Raw genomic sequence first — 20057 nt, 5'->3', positions numbered from 1 at the left:
ATCAATGATGGTGTTATTTTACAGATATTTATTTTTAAATATTTAATTATATAGTATTTAGGTTGGAATCTACTATATAAAACATATACTATATGTAATACTACTTCTTTCAAATTAAATCTTTCTCAGATTTTCTGCTGAAAATTAACTGCCTAAACTTTATCAAAAGCTGATCAGCAAAACACAATCTAACACAAGAACTTCTGGTTTAAAGCTACATGACTCTCAAGAGCCTTCTGAGCTAGCAAAAGGAAATGACAGGACTTTAATTTTGTGGTTAGTTGGATAAGTTCACTTTCCAAGAGATTTCCTTATTTCAGATGGGGTGGGACAACCACTCAATGATGGTAAATACCCACGCCTTTTTTCAGACTGGCTTACGTGTTGACTCACGTGACCAACAGTGGGTCAACGACCATTAGCACCACGTTCAAGGGTGCTAATGGTCCCCTGCCATGTAGACCTCTACACCATTTGATTATAGAACAGAAGCAAGGATTAGAGACGAAATACCTTTGCAAACTTAATCCAGTTGTCTCTTGTTTTTTCAAACTCTCTGGCGACCATGACCTGGAGAGCTGTGAACCGACGCAAATATTTAAATCCCAAATCAATCATCTTGTGTTTAAAGGTTATTTGCTTCCCTTTCCAGACCAGACCATTAACAATTTCACTAGTGAATAACCCCAGGATACTTGGTCCAATGTGATATAAGGAAATGCCTGCAAAGGACCAGTTAAAATACCATTAAAAAAATGTGGATTTTCATACTGATCAGTTGGGAAACTTTTAAAACCTTGATTTTATCAAAGCTGCTCATTTACCTAAAGGGTAAAGCTACAGATGTAGGGGGTTATGAGAGGATGACCTCAAGTGGCAGTGAGTGCTAGGAGACTTTAGTGTGTTCAGGTCAAACAAAGCAAACGATAAGAACAGCCAGTCACTGAAGTCTGTACCTAACTTTATTCAGATAAAACACACAGCTCACTTTCTGCCTCGGAGTGAGCAAACACGTTTCCAGCCCACTGGAGAAGCTCGTCTGGCAAAATAAATCAGAACAGTGGAAAAAAAAGCAGGTTCTTAAGACACATTCAGCACAAAAGCTTTCAAACACCCAGAAAACACACATTTGGTACCCAATGAAACAACAAATATGTTATAACATTCTTATTTTGCATTTTCTGAGAATAATAGGTTCATTGTATTACAGTATACTGAAATATACATATACAGCTGTTTTTGTGTTTAAACGGCCCACTAGTTTGTTTTAACCGATGACTACTGATCCCAGAAAAGCAAATTAGCACGTGAAGCAACAAACCGTGTGCTCCCGTTAGCTCCTAATCATGTCCAGAGGCTAAGCAGATTTTTTATTTTTATTTTTTTAAATCTAAGGACTGATTATTTCTAGCTGATGACAAACTAACCAACAACTACTGCGTGTGTTTTTGTGATAGGCAGCTTCAATTTGAAGAAACTAATGAAAGATGACGACTTGAAACACATTTGGCAAACTTTACAGCGACATGTCGGCGACTGTGCTCAAGAACAAATGTGGCGATATCACATCATTAGACCCACCTCACTGAAGGCACGTACAGTCTAGGAACACAAAAAGTACACCACAAAACACCATATAAACACACTACAGCTGTGAATTTTCACTTTACTACATGATGGTCCAACAATTGATCTGCTCTGTGACAACCGCCCATCTTGGCGATACATTAAAAACTGAAAAAATATATTAAATATTTCATCTGCAATAGAAATCCTTATGTTTGGTTTTTTTTAAAGTGTAACTGAGGTGTGTACCTAATAAAAACATGAGATTTTTTACTTTTAAATGGATCGTGTGCACGTATATGAAGCAACAAGGTGACAGGTAACAGTACAAACATTAGACACAACACACAGAAGCAGAGACAGACTCTTATATGACACTTTGGAAAGTCTTATGACTTATCAACTGAAGTTTTTTAAGCTACCACTAGGAGGCGCCTGAACTTAAAAAGAGCCCTGAAGATGATGTCAAAGTTCCCACATGCAGCTGTGGTGCATGGAAAGCAGCATGACAGATTTGTGATCATAAATATACAGCAGGACCGCTCCTTAATTACTCTTTTTTTTAAAAACCATTTTATATATCGTCTCCTTCAAAATGAAAAATGTATGTGCAAAAACCGTTTGCTCTTCTTTGAGGTCTCAAGTTTAAAAATCAAGATTTTTGGACTAAATTTTCTGCTAAGATATACACTTAGTATAATTGTAATAATACACTGCATTTGTGCTCTTGCCTATAATAAACAGTCTGAGTAAAATCCTGCTCCTTCCTTCTTTATGGCACATGTGTGAGAGAAGAAGAGGAGGAGGAGATCGAGTAGCGTGGTGTGCTCATCTCTGCACCGTCTCCATCCGTCTTTAATAGGTCCAGCGATCATCTCATCTCAGCCCTGATTGTCTGCCGCTCCCAGATTGCTTCATATTGTGTTCGTTCGTCTTCCTTCATCTCCCCGTACAGTACTTTACTCTGAGTTTGTCTATCCATCGATCATTCGATCTTCCCCGGGTCTATGTTGTCCAGATCAATATCTGGCGATGCCACGCAACACATGCACAGTTTCTGGGTGTATAGAGATATCGCATCTGTGTGAAGAGAGAAAAAGAAAAATCAGATGGCTGCTCAAGGGTTGCTAATTAGAAAAATTTGCCTTAAGTGTTACTTGTTTAAACTAGTCCAGTGTTAATAGCATAAAAAAGTAGCATTTCTAAACAGTAAGAGTTTTATAAATGTTGTACTATAGAAGCCTTTAGTGTAGGTGGGTTTTATGCTAAACTGAACTATGAAACACTAATTCCAATCCCTTTACAGAGAGCCATAGCATTTCCATACATTTCTATGGTAGCTATAGGAAATATGAGACTGGTATGCTACTTTAAAGAGTTGTGAGTAATAACCTAACACAGCCACATTCATTCACAGAGCTTTATACTATAGCTGTTGTCATATTACCACGTGCTAGCTTCAATCCTCTACCTTTGTAGCTAGATTTAAGTTTCTTGGGGAAATTCTTCCTTTATAAACCAATTGGGAATTTGCAAGGAAGATAAAGGATGCATTTCCCCTCAAAGGGAATAAAAAGCTAGACTGACAGCTTGGCTAGCTTGTTCTAGCCTATGAAAATATGACACTGAGCTCTTGCTGATCTTTCTCAGAGCTAGACCACAAATATTAAAGGATAAAGCAGTAATAGACAAGTGCTTTAATAAGAAGGCTATCAAATGTGAGTTTCAGAGTTCCCTCAAAGCAAACAAAACCTCTTCTATGATAGGCAGTGCAGTGTTTCTCTTACTGAGCATTTTTCCGAGGAAGGCTGGTCTGGAGCTGCGAGGCAGATGGACACAAATGTAGTAGATCGGTGCCCCAGAAAGTGCCACACCAATCCCCACTAGAGAGTTGACAGTGTCGCTGTAGAGCGGCACCACCACCAGGAATAAGCTGCACAGGCAGTAGACTATTGGGAAGAACAAAGACAGCTACCGAGAGGGAGGAGGAGAAATGGACAAAACAAAAGGATCAGACTGACATGACTTTAAACATTGTCGCAACTCAAAACAAAAGAGGGTAAACAGTACAATACACTCACTGTTGATGGGTAAACGAAAAAAACTTCACAGACCATGAACAACACTTTACACACTATCTTTAATGTATCCATTTACATCTTGTGCTCATTGGTTTATTTGTCTGTTCACAATCTGATGGGGGCTGTGAGCTGGATGATGTGGTTGGGTGGCTGCACCAAGGTGCAGTCTAAGATTATGAGATAAAAAACTTTGGCTCACATTCAGAAACAAGATGTTCATAGACACAATCTACACTCATTATCCTGCCTAATGCTTTATTTTTATTTTCATTTTTATCTCTGAGCTGACTGCACTAACACGTCTGAGCTAAATTTTACACCTGTTTGTATTTCAAGCTCACTTTGGTTATTAAGAACATTGCATCATTTTTGGTACCTTAACGGGTCGGTGTCGATCAGGATCTTTGATGCGAAGGTAGATCTGGCTGGCTATCGACAGGCCGATGAATAACCAGTAGTTGAAACTGAAGTAGTTGATTAACCGGAAAACATCTGGCACAGTCAAGTACAACAGAGACATGCCACCCTGTGAGAAGACGACCAAAAACAGACACAAATATTACGTTCAAGAGAAATACATTCATGACAAAGATGAAGAACCACAAAGATTTACATTAAAATAAAAAAAACATATTGGGATACTTGCATTGAAAAGTAGGGCAGGAATCGGGGTGAAACGTTTAATATGGATCATACAAAGCACATTAGGTAGGTGGCCTTCTCTGGAACCAACGAAAAACAACCTGCGAGAGAAAATGACATTTCAATAAGAACTAAAGTCACTGTGCTGCTGATTGGTTAGTTGGCAATAGGACAAACAAAATAAAACAAAAAACCCATACATTTTGGGAAAAACAGAAATGGAGGCCACTAGATTTAGGAGTTTACCTCGAGGCTGCAATGATTGATGAGTTGAGGCCTCCGTAACAGGAAATCGCCACAGAAAGAGGAATCAGCCAACGAGCCCAGCCCAGCACCTCATCTGCAAATGTCTGAGGAAGCAGCCAAAGTGCTTGTAACTCCTTTTCACTTTAGTAAAAATGTGACTCATCAGTGCAGATGTGTGCCACTAATTAAAAGACACGAGAACTAATCCAACAAACTGGCTAATCTGCTTGCGGGAACCCCCTGATGTTTCCTGCTACTCCCCTTTGTTTCCTTTTCAAGGGCGGAAGAAAGTGTAAAGCTCACACTGTTACAAATAATCAATGAGTACAAATACTGTCAACAAAAAAAACTACACAGATCACAGCAGTTTCACAGGACACTTTGTTAGAAAGGAGAGAAAGAAAAAGTTACCAGCTAGAAAGAGAAGAACAGCAGGAACTGTGAAAGATGTTATACTGTGATGCCACTTTAAAACCTCTGAGTGGATTTTCTTTGTTCACATTGTGACCTGAGCTGTTGCCAAAAGCTTCACTCGACAACGATGTGGCATCACTCATTTTAACCCACTCAAAACCCAAACATGCCTGAGGTGCATTATATTAGTGATATAATCAAGTTTAGGTTCAAACATCATCATGTTTTAGTGTGGCGCTGAGTTGCAAAGTACAACCAGCGCACAATGAGATTCGACATCATTAATCTCCAAAACCTGACTAAACATTTTGCTGCATCTCACAGTTTCATTACAACAGGGCAGAAAACCCCTGGCTTAATGACAGAACATTAGTAAACCATTAGAATAAAAAAAAAGAGATTAGCAAATACCACTGACAAGTACAAATCTTCCTCCTCCCTGCACTAATCACATCATGAGCTCTCCTCCTGTTCCTGTGTGGCGCGCTAACCTCTTTAGCTAAATGAGGTTCCTGTCATCTCGACTCCTACAGTCTTGCATGACCAAGAGGGAGTACCAAAGCCAGATGCGAGAGGCAGTGGCTGTTAGATGGACTCAGAGAGACGACAGTCAAACACAGGAGGGACAGATCACATCCTCCTACCTCTAAGAGGGTGAGCAGAGGCTGTAAATACTGGTATGTGATAGGGCTTGTATGCAGATATGTACACAAAGTGACTCTAGTACAGAGCTTTGGACTCACCACAGCAACAGCTTCACTGTTGAGCACTGTATCTGCGTCCATGACGACATAGTAAGCTATGTTGGTCAAGATATAGATCACTGTGACGATGGGCATTGAAATGGCAATGGACAAGGGGAGATTCCTGCAATGGAAAAATAGGAGGTGGCATCCATTAGGACTGTTAGATTTAAACTACTTAGCAATACAGCAGTGTGAAAACGTGTTTGCCCCCTTCCAGATTTCCTAGTGTTTTGCATATTTGTCACAGTTACATGTTTGATGTTTAATATTAGACAAAGATAACCTGATGAAATACAAAATGCAGCTTTTAAATGACGATTTCATTGATTAAGGGACAAATGTTCAATCCAATCCAAACCTCTCTGGTCTCGTGTGAAAAAGTAATTGCCCATCTTGTTAAATTATGAATTAACTGTGATTAACTGCATTTTTTGGAAAGCTGAGTTCAGTTTCACTGCAATGGAAATATTAATCTGTCTGCATGCAATTCACTGTGAGTTTGTTTTTCTCCCACACACTGTGAATGCATCATTAATAACCCCCTCCCAGATACCTGGCGCACTGCCCTTAGCATGTGTGTTTATAAACTACCAGATAGGGAAAGATATGAGGACAGTGGGAGTTTCAGATGAGTGAAGGAATGAGACTTTCTGTGGTTTTTGTTTTTGGAGGCTATTTAAACATATCGCGATGTGTATCGTGATACAGCCAAAACAAATTTCGTGACATTAGATATTCCTGCTGACGACTCATCCGGGATTTCACAAAAGAATGATGAGTGGGCCAAAATTCCTCCACAGCGCTGTGAAAGACTCACTGCCAGTTATCGCAAACGCTTAATTTAGGACTGCAGCTATCGATTATTTTAGTAATCAAGTAATCGCTCAGTTATTCCATTTATCAATCAAGAAATTAGATAAGAAATATTTTTTCTCTTATTATTGAGCAATAACAAATATACACAGGTTTTTTTCAAAATGAACTGTTGATTGCAATTTTTCAATCTGAAAAATGTTATGAAAGCCTTGAAATTAATCTGGTCTTGTCACGGTCCTGGGTCGGTGTCCCAGTGTTTTGAGTTTCTTGTGTCTCTGAGGTTTTGTATTATGCTCTTAGTTCTTTGTTGCCCCAGTTTATTCTGTAGTCTAGCGTCTTAGTTTGGCTTTCTTGTATTCTGTTTAGTTTCTTATATAAAGCAATATAATCAGCATATAAACATTTAAGATGATAAATTTAAACCTCAACACTAGTGAGTTTGCGTTTGGGTCCAATTCCTGCCTGCACACAGCCGAAACATGATAGGTCTAGTACACCCCATGCCCCCCTTTAGATTCACCCCTGCTTCAAGCATCAATAGGATGGCTGCTCTTAGTTAAATTATACAGCTTGCTGTATAATTTAAACATGGTATCAGATTAACAATTAACAATTCACCTGTATATCTTAATACAACTTCTTGAGGCTTACTGCAGATTCTCCACTGTGTAAAGCAAACAGCGATGGATGGAGCAGCTATAAAGTGTGATTTTTTTTCCATGTCAGAGTTTGTCATTACTTTTTCCCAGTAATGGTTTTATTGGCGATTGCAGGAACAGCGCTGCTGTTTTGGTTGCTAGAAACACATCTTCTTTCACTTAACCAGAGCTCACGTCTTGCTAATGGCTTCGTTTGCTCTTCACGGTGTGCAAACAGACTCCAGCTCCTCGTTAAACTGTGCCAGCATCAACATGACTGCTGCTGTTGTGTTACCAATGTTTGCGGGCTGTGTGGACTCAATGTTGTCAGCTTTTTTATTCACATGCTGCTCCTAAATTTGTTTGCATTGCAGGTGTGATTTTAGTCACAAATGTGGATGAAGTGCTCCCACTTCCACGACGACAGCATTGAAGCAAAGAATTTGTGTCGAGAATTTTTTTATAATCGAATTACTCGAATCATCGCAGCCCTAGCTTGCAGTTGTTGCTGCTAAAGGTGGTCCAAGCTGTTATTAGGTTCAGGGGACAATCACTTCTTCACACAGGCCCATGTAGGTTTGGATTTTTTCCCCACTTAAAAATAAACACCTTCATTTAGAAACTGCATTTTGTGTTTACTTGTGTTATCTTTGTCTAATATTTAAATTTATTTGATGATCTAAAATGTGTGAAAAACATACAAAAAAAAGAGTGCACAGAAATTCAATTGCCTTGTATTTCTGTATGAAGCACTTTGTGATCTTGGTCTTCAAAGGTGCTATATAAATAAAATGTAACTTTACTTACTTCACAAACACTTTTTTCACACCACTTTATGTATACAAATCGAAAGCACAACCAGGAATAAAGGATTTTAATGATTACTGTAAAACGAGCATTATAAATACAATATTGCGTACCTCTCTGGGTCCTTGATCTCCTCTGTAATGAAGTTGAGCGTATCCCAGCCAGAGTAAGAGTAGAGTGCTGAATAAAGGGCCAGGGCCATATCACCAGGATTCAGGTTGGAGTCTTTGAAAGAATCCTCAAAGTTCTGGTTAAAACCTACAACAACACAAGGAATACATTATAAATATATCCCATTTTTTTATTTTCATAATAAAGAAATATATTATTCAAATTGTATGGTGTTTTTTTTTTTTACTTTTCTCACTTAAGGGAGAGAGGAACAGTTCATTTAGCCACACAACACCCTAACCATGCCCACAGTTTAACTTTTAAATGACTTTGATAAATGTATTTTAACAGATCTCATCCAGCTGTATTTGTAATTACTATTATTGTTATCATCAATATTATATCAGCACCATGTTCTGAGCCTTAGAACATATGTTGTCTAAGGACCAATTGGTAGCCTTAATAGTTGTTTTCTAAATAGAGACTATTCAGGGATCCTACCTTGTCCCAGCCTAACCAGTCCGGCAATGATGATGACAATTAGAGCAATGACCTTTGCAAAAGTAGAGATGACCTGAAGAATGGCACCCCACTTCACTTTCATGCAGTTCACAAATGTGAGCACACCTGATGGAAAGAAAGAAGCAGTAAAAAACTACAAAAGTAGTAGAAAACTACAGCTCTAGAAAAGCTTGCAGCTAGAGAATGTAGCTAAAGGGTACAAGTCACTCCTCCTCATATAGAACTGACACGGCACCACCCAAATACCACCGGGTTCAGACCCTGTGAGGAACACCCCTGTAAAAAATGAATCTCACAGCGTGCTTCTATTAATTCCATCACCTGTCCCATCATCTGCTCTATCACTCGATGTTCAAGTCAAACCACATGCACAAGAAGCCCATTTCAAATGACACATTTCATATGGGCGCCATGCAAGTTATTCCAAATGCAGCATGCGTGTTCCAGTAGTGCTGCAGCCAATAGACCATTTTAAACACCTTTCTCCTGAATTTACACGTGGAAATCCATTTTAGCTGTTTTGCGTGAAAGATTCAACTGTCTGCAACTGATCCTCCTGCTTGCACAGGAGACAAAGATGCATTTAAGACTTCCTCCTAATTAAGACTCTCACTGTATGCACTGCAATTTACAGGGGCGTGATGTAAAACAGTACAATCTAATACAGTAAACAACTGTATATGAACTTTCCATTGCTTTGGTTTAAAAAAAACCAAACAAACAAACAAAACTAATTTTTGTGTTTTACAATGCTCTATTGCCAGCTCTTTAACTGAGCTGTCTACAGAAATTAGCACAGAGGTACAGAAACAGATGGGATGTGGTGATGTGCAATTTTTCACGTGCTTTATCAGCACACTATTTTTGCTGGGGTTGAAGAAATCTCTCCCTAATTATGTCCAAAAAGATTTAAACCAACACTGCATGGATACAAGCTTAAAACTACATAACACACTTACACCTTTACAACGTCCATGCAAACATAAATAGCAGGTAAAATAAATTATGTGAGTGATTAATAGCGAAAGAGGCTTACATATGATGACAGCAGCAATAAGACGGACGGCATCGTAGGGGGCTAAACAGGTGGGGTAGAAAGGCTGGACCAGGTAATTGGAGAAGGTCAGGGCTATCACAGCTTGACAAGCCGGCTCTACAATCATCAAGGATGTCCACAGTCTACAGAGACATTTTTTTCATCTTAATTATCGCTTCACGTAACGCTTACAGTAGGCAGGTTTAGTTTATTTACACTGAGTAATGTCAACCTTTGTTTCCGTCTACCATTTAATCCCAGTACAGCACATGCCTGAGTAGTTTATTGTGTTAGTAGAAGGGCTCAGCAGTGCACTGCTGAAACAACATACCGAATAAAAGCCAAGAAACCACCAAAGGCTTCAAGGATATAGGCATAGGAGGCACCAGATTTACGGATGGTGGTACCAAGCTCAGCATAGCATAACGCTCCAAACACAGAGAATACCCCTCCGATGGCCCACACGACCAGGGACATCCCAAATGAGCCAGTGTACATAAGGACTCCCTGCAGGGTAACACAGGAGAGGAGATATTAAATATACACACACACACACACACACACACACACACACACACACACACACACACACACACACACACACACACACACACACCAGCTGCAGTGAACCAGCTGTCATTTGAACAAATGTGCCTAGTGATCTAAGATCTAATGTAAATATAGAAGACTGCTCAACCCTAAACTGGACAGCTGTAATACACGTCATCAACAAAAACTGAAGTCCTTCAATTTCAGATTTCTTTAGTAATTAAGGTGCATTTTACAGAGAAAGCATTTAGATTTTACTGCTCTGCAACGTTTAAACCACAATAAAAACTCAACCACCCACCCCCCAAAAAAGGGAGAGACCTACCTTAGGCGAGACAAAGATGCCTGAGCCGATCATGTTTCCCACAATGAGACAGACACCATGAAGGAGGGAAATCTCCTGCTTCAGCCGCATGCCACTACCCTGAGACGCCGTGTCTACATCAGCAACCATTTTGAGGAATTTACAGCCTTTGGCCTCAGCTCAGATGAGATTGACAAGGAAATGATGGGAATGACAAAGTAGTCAAAGACTAGAACAAATAAGAGGTAGAAAAACTGAACAAAGAGGTGCGGGCCTATCACACGAGAAAGGAGGGATTGAGGTGTTGAGTGTCACTGAATGGCTCGAGCTATTGCATGTCTCTAACACTCATTGAAATCCAAGAGGTGCTTCTCTCGGACAATCTGTAAAAGAAACAAGCACACACTATCTCACAGAAGGGAATTTATTATAATAGTAAACAGTTTTGCTGAGCAGATATGAGTTAAGTGATCCCAGTTCAGTATGTCATCATACACACATCTCTGTTATCTTCCATAAATGAATGCCTTTCTTTATATATGAAGTGCTTTGGGTTCAAATAGCACTGTGAGTGAAATGTTTCCCACACTGCTCTTTCCCATAGATATTACACATTAACTAGAGGTGGGAGTAGGGCTGGGCTATATCATACCGTTCACAGTAATACCGGTGTAACGTTGGGCAACGATAAGAAAATGAAATATCGCGATAGAATGTGGGTAAAACGCGCATGCGCAGTGCCTTTGTTTACATACGCACATGGCGGCGTATCTGTCAAATGTTTCAGTACGACTTTGCTAAGCTATGAACCCGCACTGCTTGATGGATTGTCGGAGCTTTACGGTTATCGTAGGCAGGAGCCTCATGGAGTGATACGTACAGTGCTTCATCATAATATTACCGTATTGTGTGTGTATAACCTCTTTTTAAGTTTTGTGGATATTATACATGGTTATGCTGAGGATATGTCAGCCAATTTCCACCGGAAATGCCTTTTGGTTAAACTGTCAGCAAGGATTTGCATTTGCACTGTTAATTTTTTATATAACTTTAATGCACATAAAAAACAGCTGCTTGTTTAAGTGAAAATACATTGATGTTTGTTTGTTTTTTGCACTAATAAAGTTGTGGAGTTGTAAAGTATTTTGTCTAGTGTCAATTATATCGTCAGTTATATTGTTATCGCAAATTTTCAAATATATATCGTGATAAATATTTTTGGTCATATCGCCCTGCTCTAGGTGGGAGTCACCTGACACCCAACAATACAATATTATCACAATGAAATGAGATGGTCAAGAAGACCAACACTGTCAAGAAAACCTGCTATAAATGTTTCCATCAGAGGGAGTCAGTCTACTACTAGCCTGATATCAGTATGCAAATGAATGGGGTCAAGTTGGCAATTACATGCAATCAGGTGACCTGTGCAATCACCTTGTGATCAAAAGACTTGGTGAGTCTGAAACACTGCCAACCAACCTGTGGGCGTGGGCGACCATTTAGTCACCATTGCAGAATGTGAAAATAAATTCAACACAATCACCAGGAAACAAGCAACTTTTAGTAGATTTCAAACTGCTTTAATTCAATTCAAACGTGTGCTGTAGAAAAAGGGAATTTGTGACTTTTCTGTGCTTGCTGGAAGGTAGCATGACAAGAGTAACGACTGCAGTGAGTCCAGACATGCTTGCAGAAGTATAGGACAAGTATGACTATCAAATTGACATATGGACACTGAGCACTAGGGCTGCACGATGTTGCATAAAATGAGAATCACGGTTTTTTGGCTTAGAATTGAGATCACGATTCTCTCACGATTTTCTTTTCCAATATAAATATTTATTGCACTTATTAACTGCACATCAACTTCATAACAGTTGAAACTGAACATAAAAACAATAAATAAACATAAAAACAAATGTCTCACGTTTTGTCGTTGCCGCAAAATGTTGTACTGCTTGAAATTCCGTCTCCCATCTCAAGACCCTCACCGCCCCCCTCCTGGACCCCCTGCAGTTTGCATATAGAGCCAACAGGTCTGTAGACGACGCCATCAACATGGCCCTACACTTCATCCTGCAGCATCTGGACTCCCCAGGAACCTACGCCAGGATCCTGTTTGTGGACTTCAGCTCTGCCTTCAACACCATCCTTCCAGACCATCTCCGAGGCAAGCTTTCCCAGATGAATGTGCCTGATCCCATCTGCCGGTGGATCACTGACTTCCTGACGGACAGGAAGCAGCACGTGAGGCTGGGAAAGAATGTCTCGGACTCCCGGACCATCAGCACTGGCTCCCCTCAGGGCTGTGTTCTTTCTCCTCTGCTCTTCTCCCTGTACACCAACTGCTGCACCTCCACCCACCAGTCTGTCAAGCTAATCAAGTTCGCAGATGACACCACCGTCATTGGGCTCATCTCGGACGGGGACGAGTCTGCCTACAGGAGGGAGGTTGAACGTCTGGTGACCTGGTGCAGCCACAACAACCTGGTGCTGAATGCCCAGAAGACAGTGGAGATTATTGTGGACTTCAGGAAGCACACAGCCCCACTCCCCCCCATCATCCTGACTGACACCCCCATCACCTCTGTGGACTCATTCCGCTTCCTGGGTACCACCATCACCCAGGACCTGAAGTGGGAGCCCACCATCACCTCCGTCATTAAGAAAGCCCAGCAGAGGATGTACTTCCTGAGGCAGCTGAAGAAATTCAACCTGCCAACACGGACGATGATGCAGTTCTACACTGCAATCATCGAGTCCATCCTCACCTCCTCCATCACCGTGTGGTACGCTGGAGCCACTATCAGGGACAAACAGAGACTGCAGCGTGTTGTGCGCTCTGCTGAGAAGGTGATTGGCTGCAGACTCCCATCTCTGCAGGACCTGTACACCTCCAGGACACTGCGGCGTGCAGCTCGGATCTCAGCTGACCCTTCTCACCCTGGACACAGTCTGTTTGACCTGCTCCCCTCAGGCAGGAGGCTCCGGTCCATTCGCACCAGAACCTCTCGCCATAAGAACAGTTTCTTCCCCTCTGCTGTTGGACACATGAACAATAACCACATGACTGTCCCCGCCACTAACACATGACCCTACGCTGTGTCACTGCATCATTTCATGTTTGGCACTGATCACCACCTGCACTCATGTATATATCTTTCTACGTAGCACTCATAATTCTTATTCTCATGTATATATCTCATGTATATCTCATGCACATATCTTTCTTTCTACATAGCACTTTAATTCTTATTGTTTGCACTGAAGCACCGCAGCAATTTCCTAATGTTGTAAACCTCAACATCTGGCAATAAACCCCATTCTGATTCTGATTCTGATTCCACCGTTGCTCGACGCTGCGTGTATAGAGCAGGTAGTGCAACAATAGAAAAATAGTTGCGGGACGGCACTGTGTAGCGTTTGTCTAGGGTGTTGATCATTTTCCTAAATCCCTCGTTTTGCACAGTGTTGATGGGAGCCATATCTTTGGTCAGGTGATAAGTGATAGCCTCCGTAATTTCTTTGTGCCTGCGGGAGTTCGACGGGTATAGGGAAGCGCTGTATAAGGTTCCCGTTATTGATGTTTGGGTGGTTGACCGGGACGGATTTTCTCCTGTCACTTTCTCGTCATCCCTGACGTGCTCTCCGTTGTTTTTTCCCTGCTAATTTTAGCATCACACGGCACAGCTTCTGTATCACGTGGTATAAGGCTCCGCCCTTGTCATTTGTTGAGCAGGAAGAGTGAGCGCTTGTTTTCATGCAGATTACGTCCCGGATCAAAATGCGGTACAATCGTCGTTTTTTTTTTTTTTTTTTAAATCGTTGTCATTTGGAAATGAGATCGCACATAAGTATGAATCGAGATCGCGATTTTCTAACAATTAATCGTGCAGCCCTACTGAGCACTTTGTAACTGTTGCTTCATATTTAGCCATGTATTTTAAAATCTCGCATCTAGAACTATGTAACTTCTAGCCTTTTAAAATCGGATGATTCTTTTTGAAATACTCTGTATAATAAGAATGTCATATATTTGATTAGCTGCATTTATAATTCCTATCTCTCTGCTCGTCAGTGCATCCAAGAACATTTCCAAATCAGAGCCAAACAACCAACCAACAGCCAGGCTGTGATAACTACATCTTGTATGCGCCGGCTTAAAGATTTATATTTCCCTGTTGCAATATTACATCTAGCTTGCTCGCCTTCAGCAGTCAGTCACATTCTGGTCAGTACTGTTTAACAAATGGCTCCATGGTGTATCGTTTTAAACCTTTGTCTAACAAGTGAAAAGAGTCCTGGTTTGATCCCAGGAGGAGACAAATCCCTTTGAGGCTGTTGCCAGTGGAACAACTCTCAAATCAACCATGAATGAGGAAACAACAACAGCAGCTTATTTCACAGGCATCCAGCTCCCCGAACTAGTAAATCTTGAATAACCAGCTGTCAGCCACGGGTCCTTTCATTCCCACGCGACTTTGGTTTTTAAACTGCAGGGTCGGACGACACGGTGCAATCAAAATGGAGCGAGTTCCACTTTTATTGCACCTCATTTACCCATTATCTGTTCTCTTATATCATCTGATAGCGCTGGCTTCATAATTCATCACTGAATGTGAGCAAAGTTTAACTTAATTTGTATATTTTACATTCTAACTTCCCATATAGGAAAGCAGTGCCTCGCTCACTCTCTCCTCTCATCAGTGTGTATTCACAGAGAAAAAGAGATCTAACCTTACATAATCCTGCCGCTTTGTCTGTAGCACACCGTGTGCTTCATAAGCAGGTGCTATGTTACTAAAAAGTGAAGCAAACTACTCATCCCGCCTCCTTCAGCCTGGATCAGTTCATGGGAAGAGGCACTCAAAAGCAAGCGTTGGACTGAAACACTGAGCCAAATCAAATTTCACCTTTACCAACTAAACACATCTTTCTTGGAAGCACATGCACAAATACATTAAAGCACTATGAAGAGCTCCATGAGTTGGATCCCCAGGAAGAAACAACACTCATATTACACTGAAGATATATAACATGGAAGAAAACTTTAAATATGTTCACTGAGGGTATCCAATGGTGTAACAACTGAAAAAAAAAATAGGTTTCGATGTGTTTCGAAACTGAACCACAGAAACAATGCACATTAAATCTTTGTGGCTCCCAACATCATCACCATCCCAATGTTTTTATGTGTCTAATATAGAAGACAGACGTTTGATGCCCTTCCAATTAAAATGACATTCTGATTGGAAGCGTGCTGTACTCTCAGCCATCAGCTTTTGGTGCAACTTTACCTTAATCTTTCAGTCAAAAAAAAGTAGATAAAAAGATTAATTTAAGCAATGTGTTTATTAAATGTGTGTAATTGTTGACAACTCCTTGGATTTTGAATCAGCTCTGTAGGTCTATATTCCCCTTTTAAATCATGTCTGAGGTATTTCATGGTTTTTGTCAAGTCCACTGTGAACTTTTTTTTTTCCATTTTAATCTTGTTGTTTGTTTATATTGCCAGCTATTGCTGTTCCAGTGAGAGTGTGAAGTGGTTAGAATGAGATATGCACCCCCAAGTCTGAGGCCATGGTCCTCAGCTGGAAAAGTGTGGAATGCCCACTCCACGTCAGGGGCGAGTTACTCCACAAAGTTGAAGAGGTTAAGTATCTAGTGGTCTTGTTCGCGAGTGAGAGGAGAGGGAGATCAACAGACGGAATAGTGCTGCGGCTGCAGTGATGTGGAAACTGTACCGATCTGTCAAGGTAAGGAGCGAGCTGAGTGTAAAAGCAAAGCTCTTGATTTACCAGTTGAGCTATGTCTCTACTTATACTCATGGGCTTTGGGTAGTGACTGAAAGAAAGGGATCCTAGACATAAGCAGCGGAAATGAGGTTTCTCTGATGGGTAGCTGGCCTCTCCCTTAGAGATAGAGTGAGGAATTTGGCCATCTGGGATAGGCTCAGAGTAGAGCCACTGCTCCTCCGCATCAAAAGGAGCCAGATGAGGTGGTTTGGACATCTAACAAGGATGCCTCCTGGGTGAGGTGTTCTGGGCATGATCCATCAGAAGGAGGCCCTGGGGCAGAAACAGGACACACTGAATAGATTATATCTCTTGCTTGGCCTGGGAACGCCTCTGTGTTCACCCAGTGAAGCTTAAGGAGATGACTGGGGAGAGGGAGTTCTGGGATTTTGGATGGACTTTATGGATGGATGGGTGTTCCTATGTGCAGATTTTCCATCTTTTGAAACCTCAAATGTTAATACTACCATAACTGGAAACCACTTTGGGTCAACTATAATAACAGCAGCAACCTTACATAATTTGACAAAGCTAAATCTCCTGAATATCCCTTTTTTTGTTCATCTTAAATTTACTCAATTTAATAACAAACATTTCATTGCTTTTCTCTATTGGATGCAGTGTTTTTGGTGAAACCAACAAGCAACGTTGAGCATTGCTCATTAGTAAAGTTGATTACTGCCTAAAATGATAAGTCTGAAATCATCTGAAAGTAAGGAGCAATCATCTTTTCAGAAAATAATTTCTTTGGATGTCACAACTGGACCTTCTGGTCTGAGGAGGTCTGGCGCCATGTGTCCCGTTATTGGTCCAATGAAATTATGCTAGCATCTGTTCGTTAAGGTAATGCAGATGCTCCCCCCCCCCCCCCCCCATACCACAGCCTCAAAACCCATCTCTAGGGGAAATGGTTATGCTCACCAAAATAACATTTTCTGTGAATTTATCCCATGTTCATAAGAACAACAGAATAGTAACTCGATTAAACTATCAGTGTCAAGAACAAGACCGTGTAGAAGAAACCTGGTGTACAAGTCAACCTCCATATGGAGTTACTGTGAGTGTAATGTATGAATCAAAATGCACAAAATGATTACGTAGGCCTCATAACAGCAAAGACACACAATGCCTGACACTGACGCCTTACTGCTATTAAAGTCTGGATATCGCTTTACTGAAATGTTCATTCCTTAGACATCTAGTAGGAAATATAAAACCAGCAGCATGAATGTCTTGTGCCATGTTTAAAATCTATTTTGAACACTATTCTAGACCTTTCTGCAACTCATAAATATCGCCAATAAGTTTAACATAGCAAAGTGTTCATTCTTTATGTGTTCCCATCTCTTTCCCTTCATACTCAAGTGAAGCTGCACTTACTCAACTTTAGTTTTTTAACTGTACAAAGTGAATACATTTACCCCACTTACACTTTAAGATAATTCTGATAACATAGAAAACACTCCACTGCACACTCATCTCTGAACTCAAAACAAGAATCTGATCCTCTTTCTGTTATTAAGTCTTTATACTTCAGGGGGGAATCTACGTTGTAGCTATAGCAAAGCCCCTACAAAAACCGACCAACATAACATGCAGCATAACTTAACATGCGCCTCTCCGAAAATGTAACTACATGATAACAATAACTGGCTCTATATAGGGGTTAATAATCATAGTATCAATATAAGGACTCACAAATATTATTCGTTCTTATTCACAAATCCTGGGAGCAGATTGCTGAAACTATTGGAATGGAGGTGAGTGAATGTGTTCACATTGAGAGGAAACTGGGTGGACACAGAAGACCAAATAAGGGCCAAAGCTGTTGTCTGTTTTCTGAGACATCTACTAAATGATGCTCAGGATGTTGCAAGAGTCTGTTTTGTGGTCAGGCAGGTCTGACGTTAGGTAGCAATGTGAGTGTGGAGTTGGACTCTAACAGAGGTTTGGGAAATAACGATGCTGCCCAAGTTATTGTCGGTATCGCAGAACTGGCTATTATGCAATAATGCTTACGCTGTGTGGACCGTGCAGCATGTATTTTTTTTAGTTTGCTGATTGTTAAAGGTTTTATACTCAGCATCTGCTCTGTGCATAGTGAACACCACGTCGGATTTTAATAATAGCACTTGAGGCACGTCGGGCTCGTTAAACGCATGTTGAGGGAGTTTTGTCGCTGATTTTACGCTGCATTCATTTATTGAATCCTGACGCAAACTTGCTAGCGACTTACATTTCCTTTCACTCTCGACTCCGTCATTTTCCGCATGTTAAGTGAGAAAGGGCGAATGCAAATTTCAGACCTAGCTTTTAAAGGAAGTACAACTTCCACTAGTACTCCCGACTCAGTTTAAAAGTAGTGGTGATTGTAAACCCTTCTAGCCTATGATCCAGATAACTTCCCGCTATTAAAAAAGGCCGGCAGAGAAGATTAGACCGACTTCTTTGCCTTTTGTGTCATTACGACTCCGAGCAGTGTAGCTCTGCGCGCTTCCGCACGGGGCATCCACCATTCTGTAAGGCACACAAAAAGCAATGTAGTCACTAATTAGTGGTTCATCTCCGATATTAGCCATAGGCGGGAATGTTCAACACGCAATTGTTTAGTTTCAGCCACCAAATTATACCACATCAACCGCAAAACGCGCTCGCGCCCTGTTAACACGCAAAGACAACGGTTTTTGTTACCAATGATTAGGAATGATAGCTCTGTTAGCCCCGGCCCGACACACACTCAGTGAAAGAGGAGAGGGGTGAAAAGCGCGTCTTGTCTCGCCTACTTTAAATCTCCAGCTCACACTGTTATGTAAACGAAACACTCAGTCACCATGTAAGAAGAGTCCGCATTAACTAGTTGCCGAGCGGCTCCACGTGTGCCAACAGAGCTAATGACGACGAACACGCATGATGCTGCAGATGTACATGCTAGCATTAGTGTGCGCGTGAAAGACACGTAGCGACGGTTAACTTCGACTGAAACGACTCCTGTCCGCGTGCCCACCTAGTCTCTACATCTACAAAGGTAGTGAAACCTCTACTGTGAAGTCAGGCAATTTACCTTTTAGCTGAAGCGAGCGGTGACTCAAGGACCGTCCTTGGGATTTCCAGTCACCAACTTGTGCCGCTCCACATTTTAGGCAAGCAACATCTGTAGCTGGCTCCTCCTAGCCAACCTCCCACCATACGTGACCCTATACGTTCAAAAGCAGAAGCCTTTCTGTGAACAGCAGAGAACATTGCATAAGATACTTTAATAAATAACAGAGGAAATAAAGTTCATCGCGTGTCGCTTCTCACCCTATTGTTAGCATTTCGGGTGAGCGATGATTTGATCTGTTTGAAGAGTAGACAGTAAGACAGTTGAAGCTCTGTCAAGCAATGAAAATGGATTTTTTTTCCTTAGATCTGGAGACTGTGGGTGGGTACACTGTAGTCATAAAAGATGGACCAGTAATCATATAGACTGTAGTTTTTTATGTAACGTTTAGTTGATTTTAAAGGGCTCAAAGTGTGCCAGGAAAATACTCCCCACACAGGGGCGGATCTAGAAGGGTGGCATGTGCCACCCTAAAATGATCACTTGCCATCTTGGTTTTGAATATGACAGTGTTGTTTATTAAAAAAAGATAGCATTAACACTTTGAGCCTAGCTACAGTTAACCCTGAATGTAAATTCTAAAACTGAATATATTGCATAATGTTACCCCCCACCACCACCACCAATATTAACAAATGGTTCAGCCCATAGCACAGAAAATTGTTAATTTAAGCATGTAAC

The 20057-nt window shown here is 41.0% G+C and overlaps 1 protein-coding gene across 2 annotated transcripts; it reads right to left on the bottom strand.

The window, feature by feature from the left end:
- Positions 1 to 944: 944 nt before the first annotated feature.
- si:dkeyp-120h9.1 (Y+L amino acid transporter 2-like) lies at positions 945 to 19679 on the bottom strand. 2 transcript variants are annotated; one of them, XM_014332139.2, is made up of 13 exons: positions 19577 to 19676; positions 19338 to 19496; positions 10500 to 10861; positions 9957 to 10132; positions 9626 to 9768; positions 8569 to 8694; positions 8070 to 8214; positions 5693 to 5816; positions 4536 to 4639; positions 4294 to 4390; positions 4024 to 4173; positions 3354 to 3537; positions 945 to 2646 (listed from the first exon to the last, which is right to left on the bottom strand). In XM_014332139.2, exons 3-13 carry the CDS (start codon positions 10626 to 10628, stop codon positions 2552 to 2554), a joined length of 1473 nt encoding a protein of 490 aa, XP_014187625.1. In that variant the 5' UTR covers positions 10629 to 10861; positions 19338 to 19496; positions 19577 to 19676; the 3' UTR covers positions 945 to 2551. The 2 variants fall into 2 exon arrangements, with proteins under 2 accessions (XP_014187625.1, XP_014187626.1); XM_014332140.2 differs by lacking the exons at positions 945 to 2646; positions 3354 to 3537 and adding an exon at positions 3544 to 3814 and having other exon boundaries at positions 19577 to 19679.
- Between the last annotated feature and the right edge of the window lie 378 nt (positions 19680 to 20057).

This window comes from Haplochromis burtoni, unplaced genomic scaffold, assembly GCF_018398535.1.
Source record: "Haplochromis burtoni strain Fernald_Lab_line unplaced genomic scaffold, NCSU_Asbu1 Contig_25, whole genome shotgun sequence".
Taxonomy (NCBI): Eukaryota; Metazoa; Chordata; class Actinopteri; order Cichliformes; family Cichlidae; genus Haplochromis; species Haplochromis burtoni.
The sequence above is the reverse complement of the archived record's forward strand: the minus strand, read 5'-3'. Positions and strand labels throughout refer to the sequence as shown.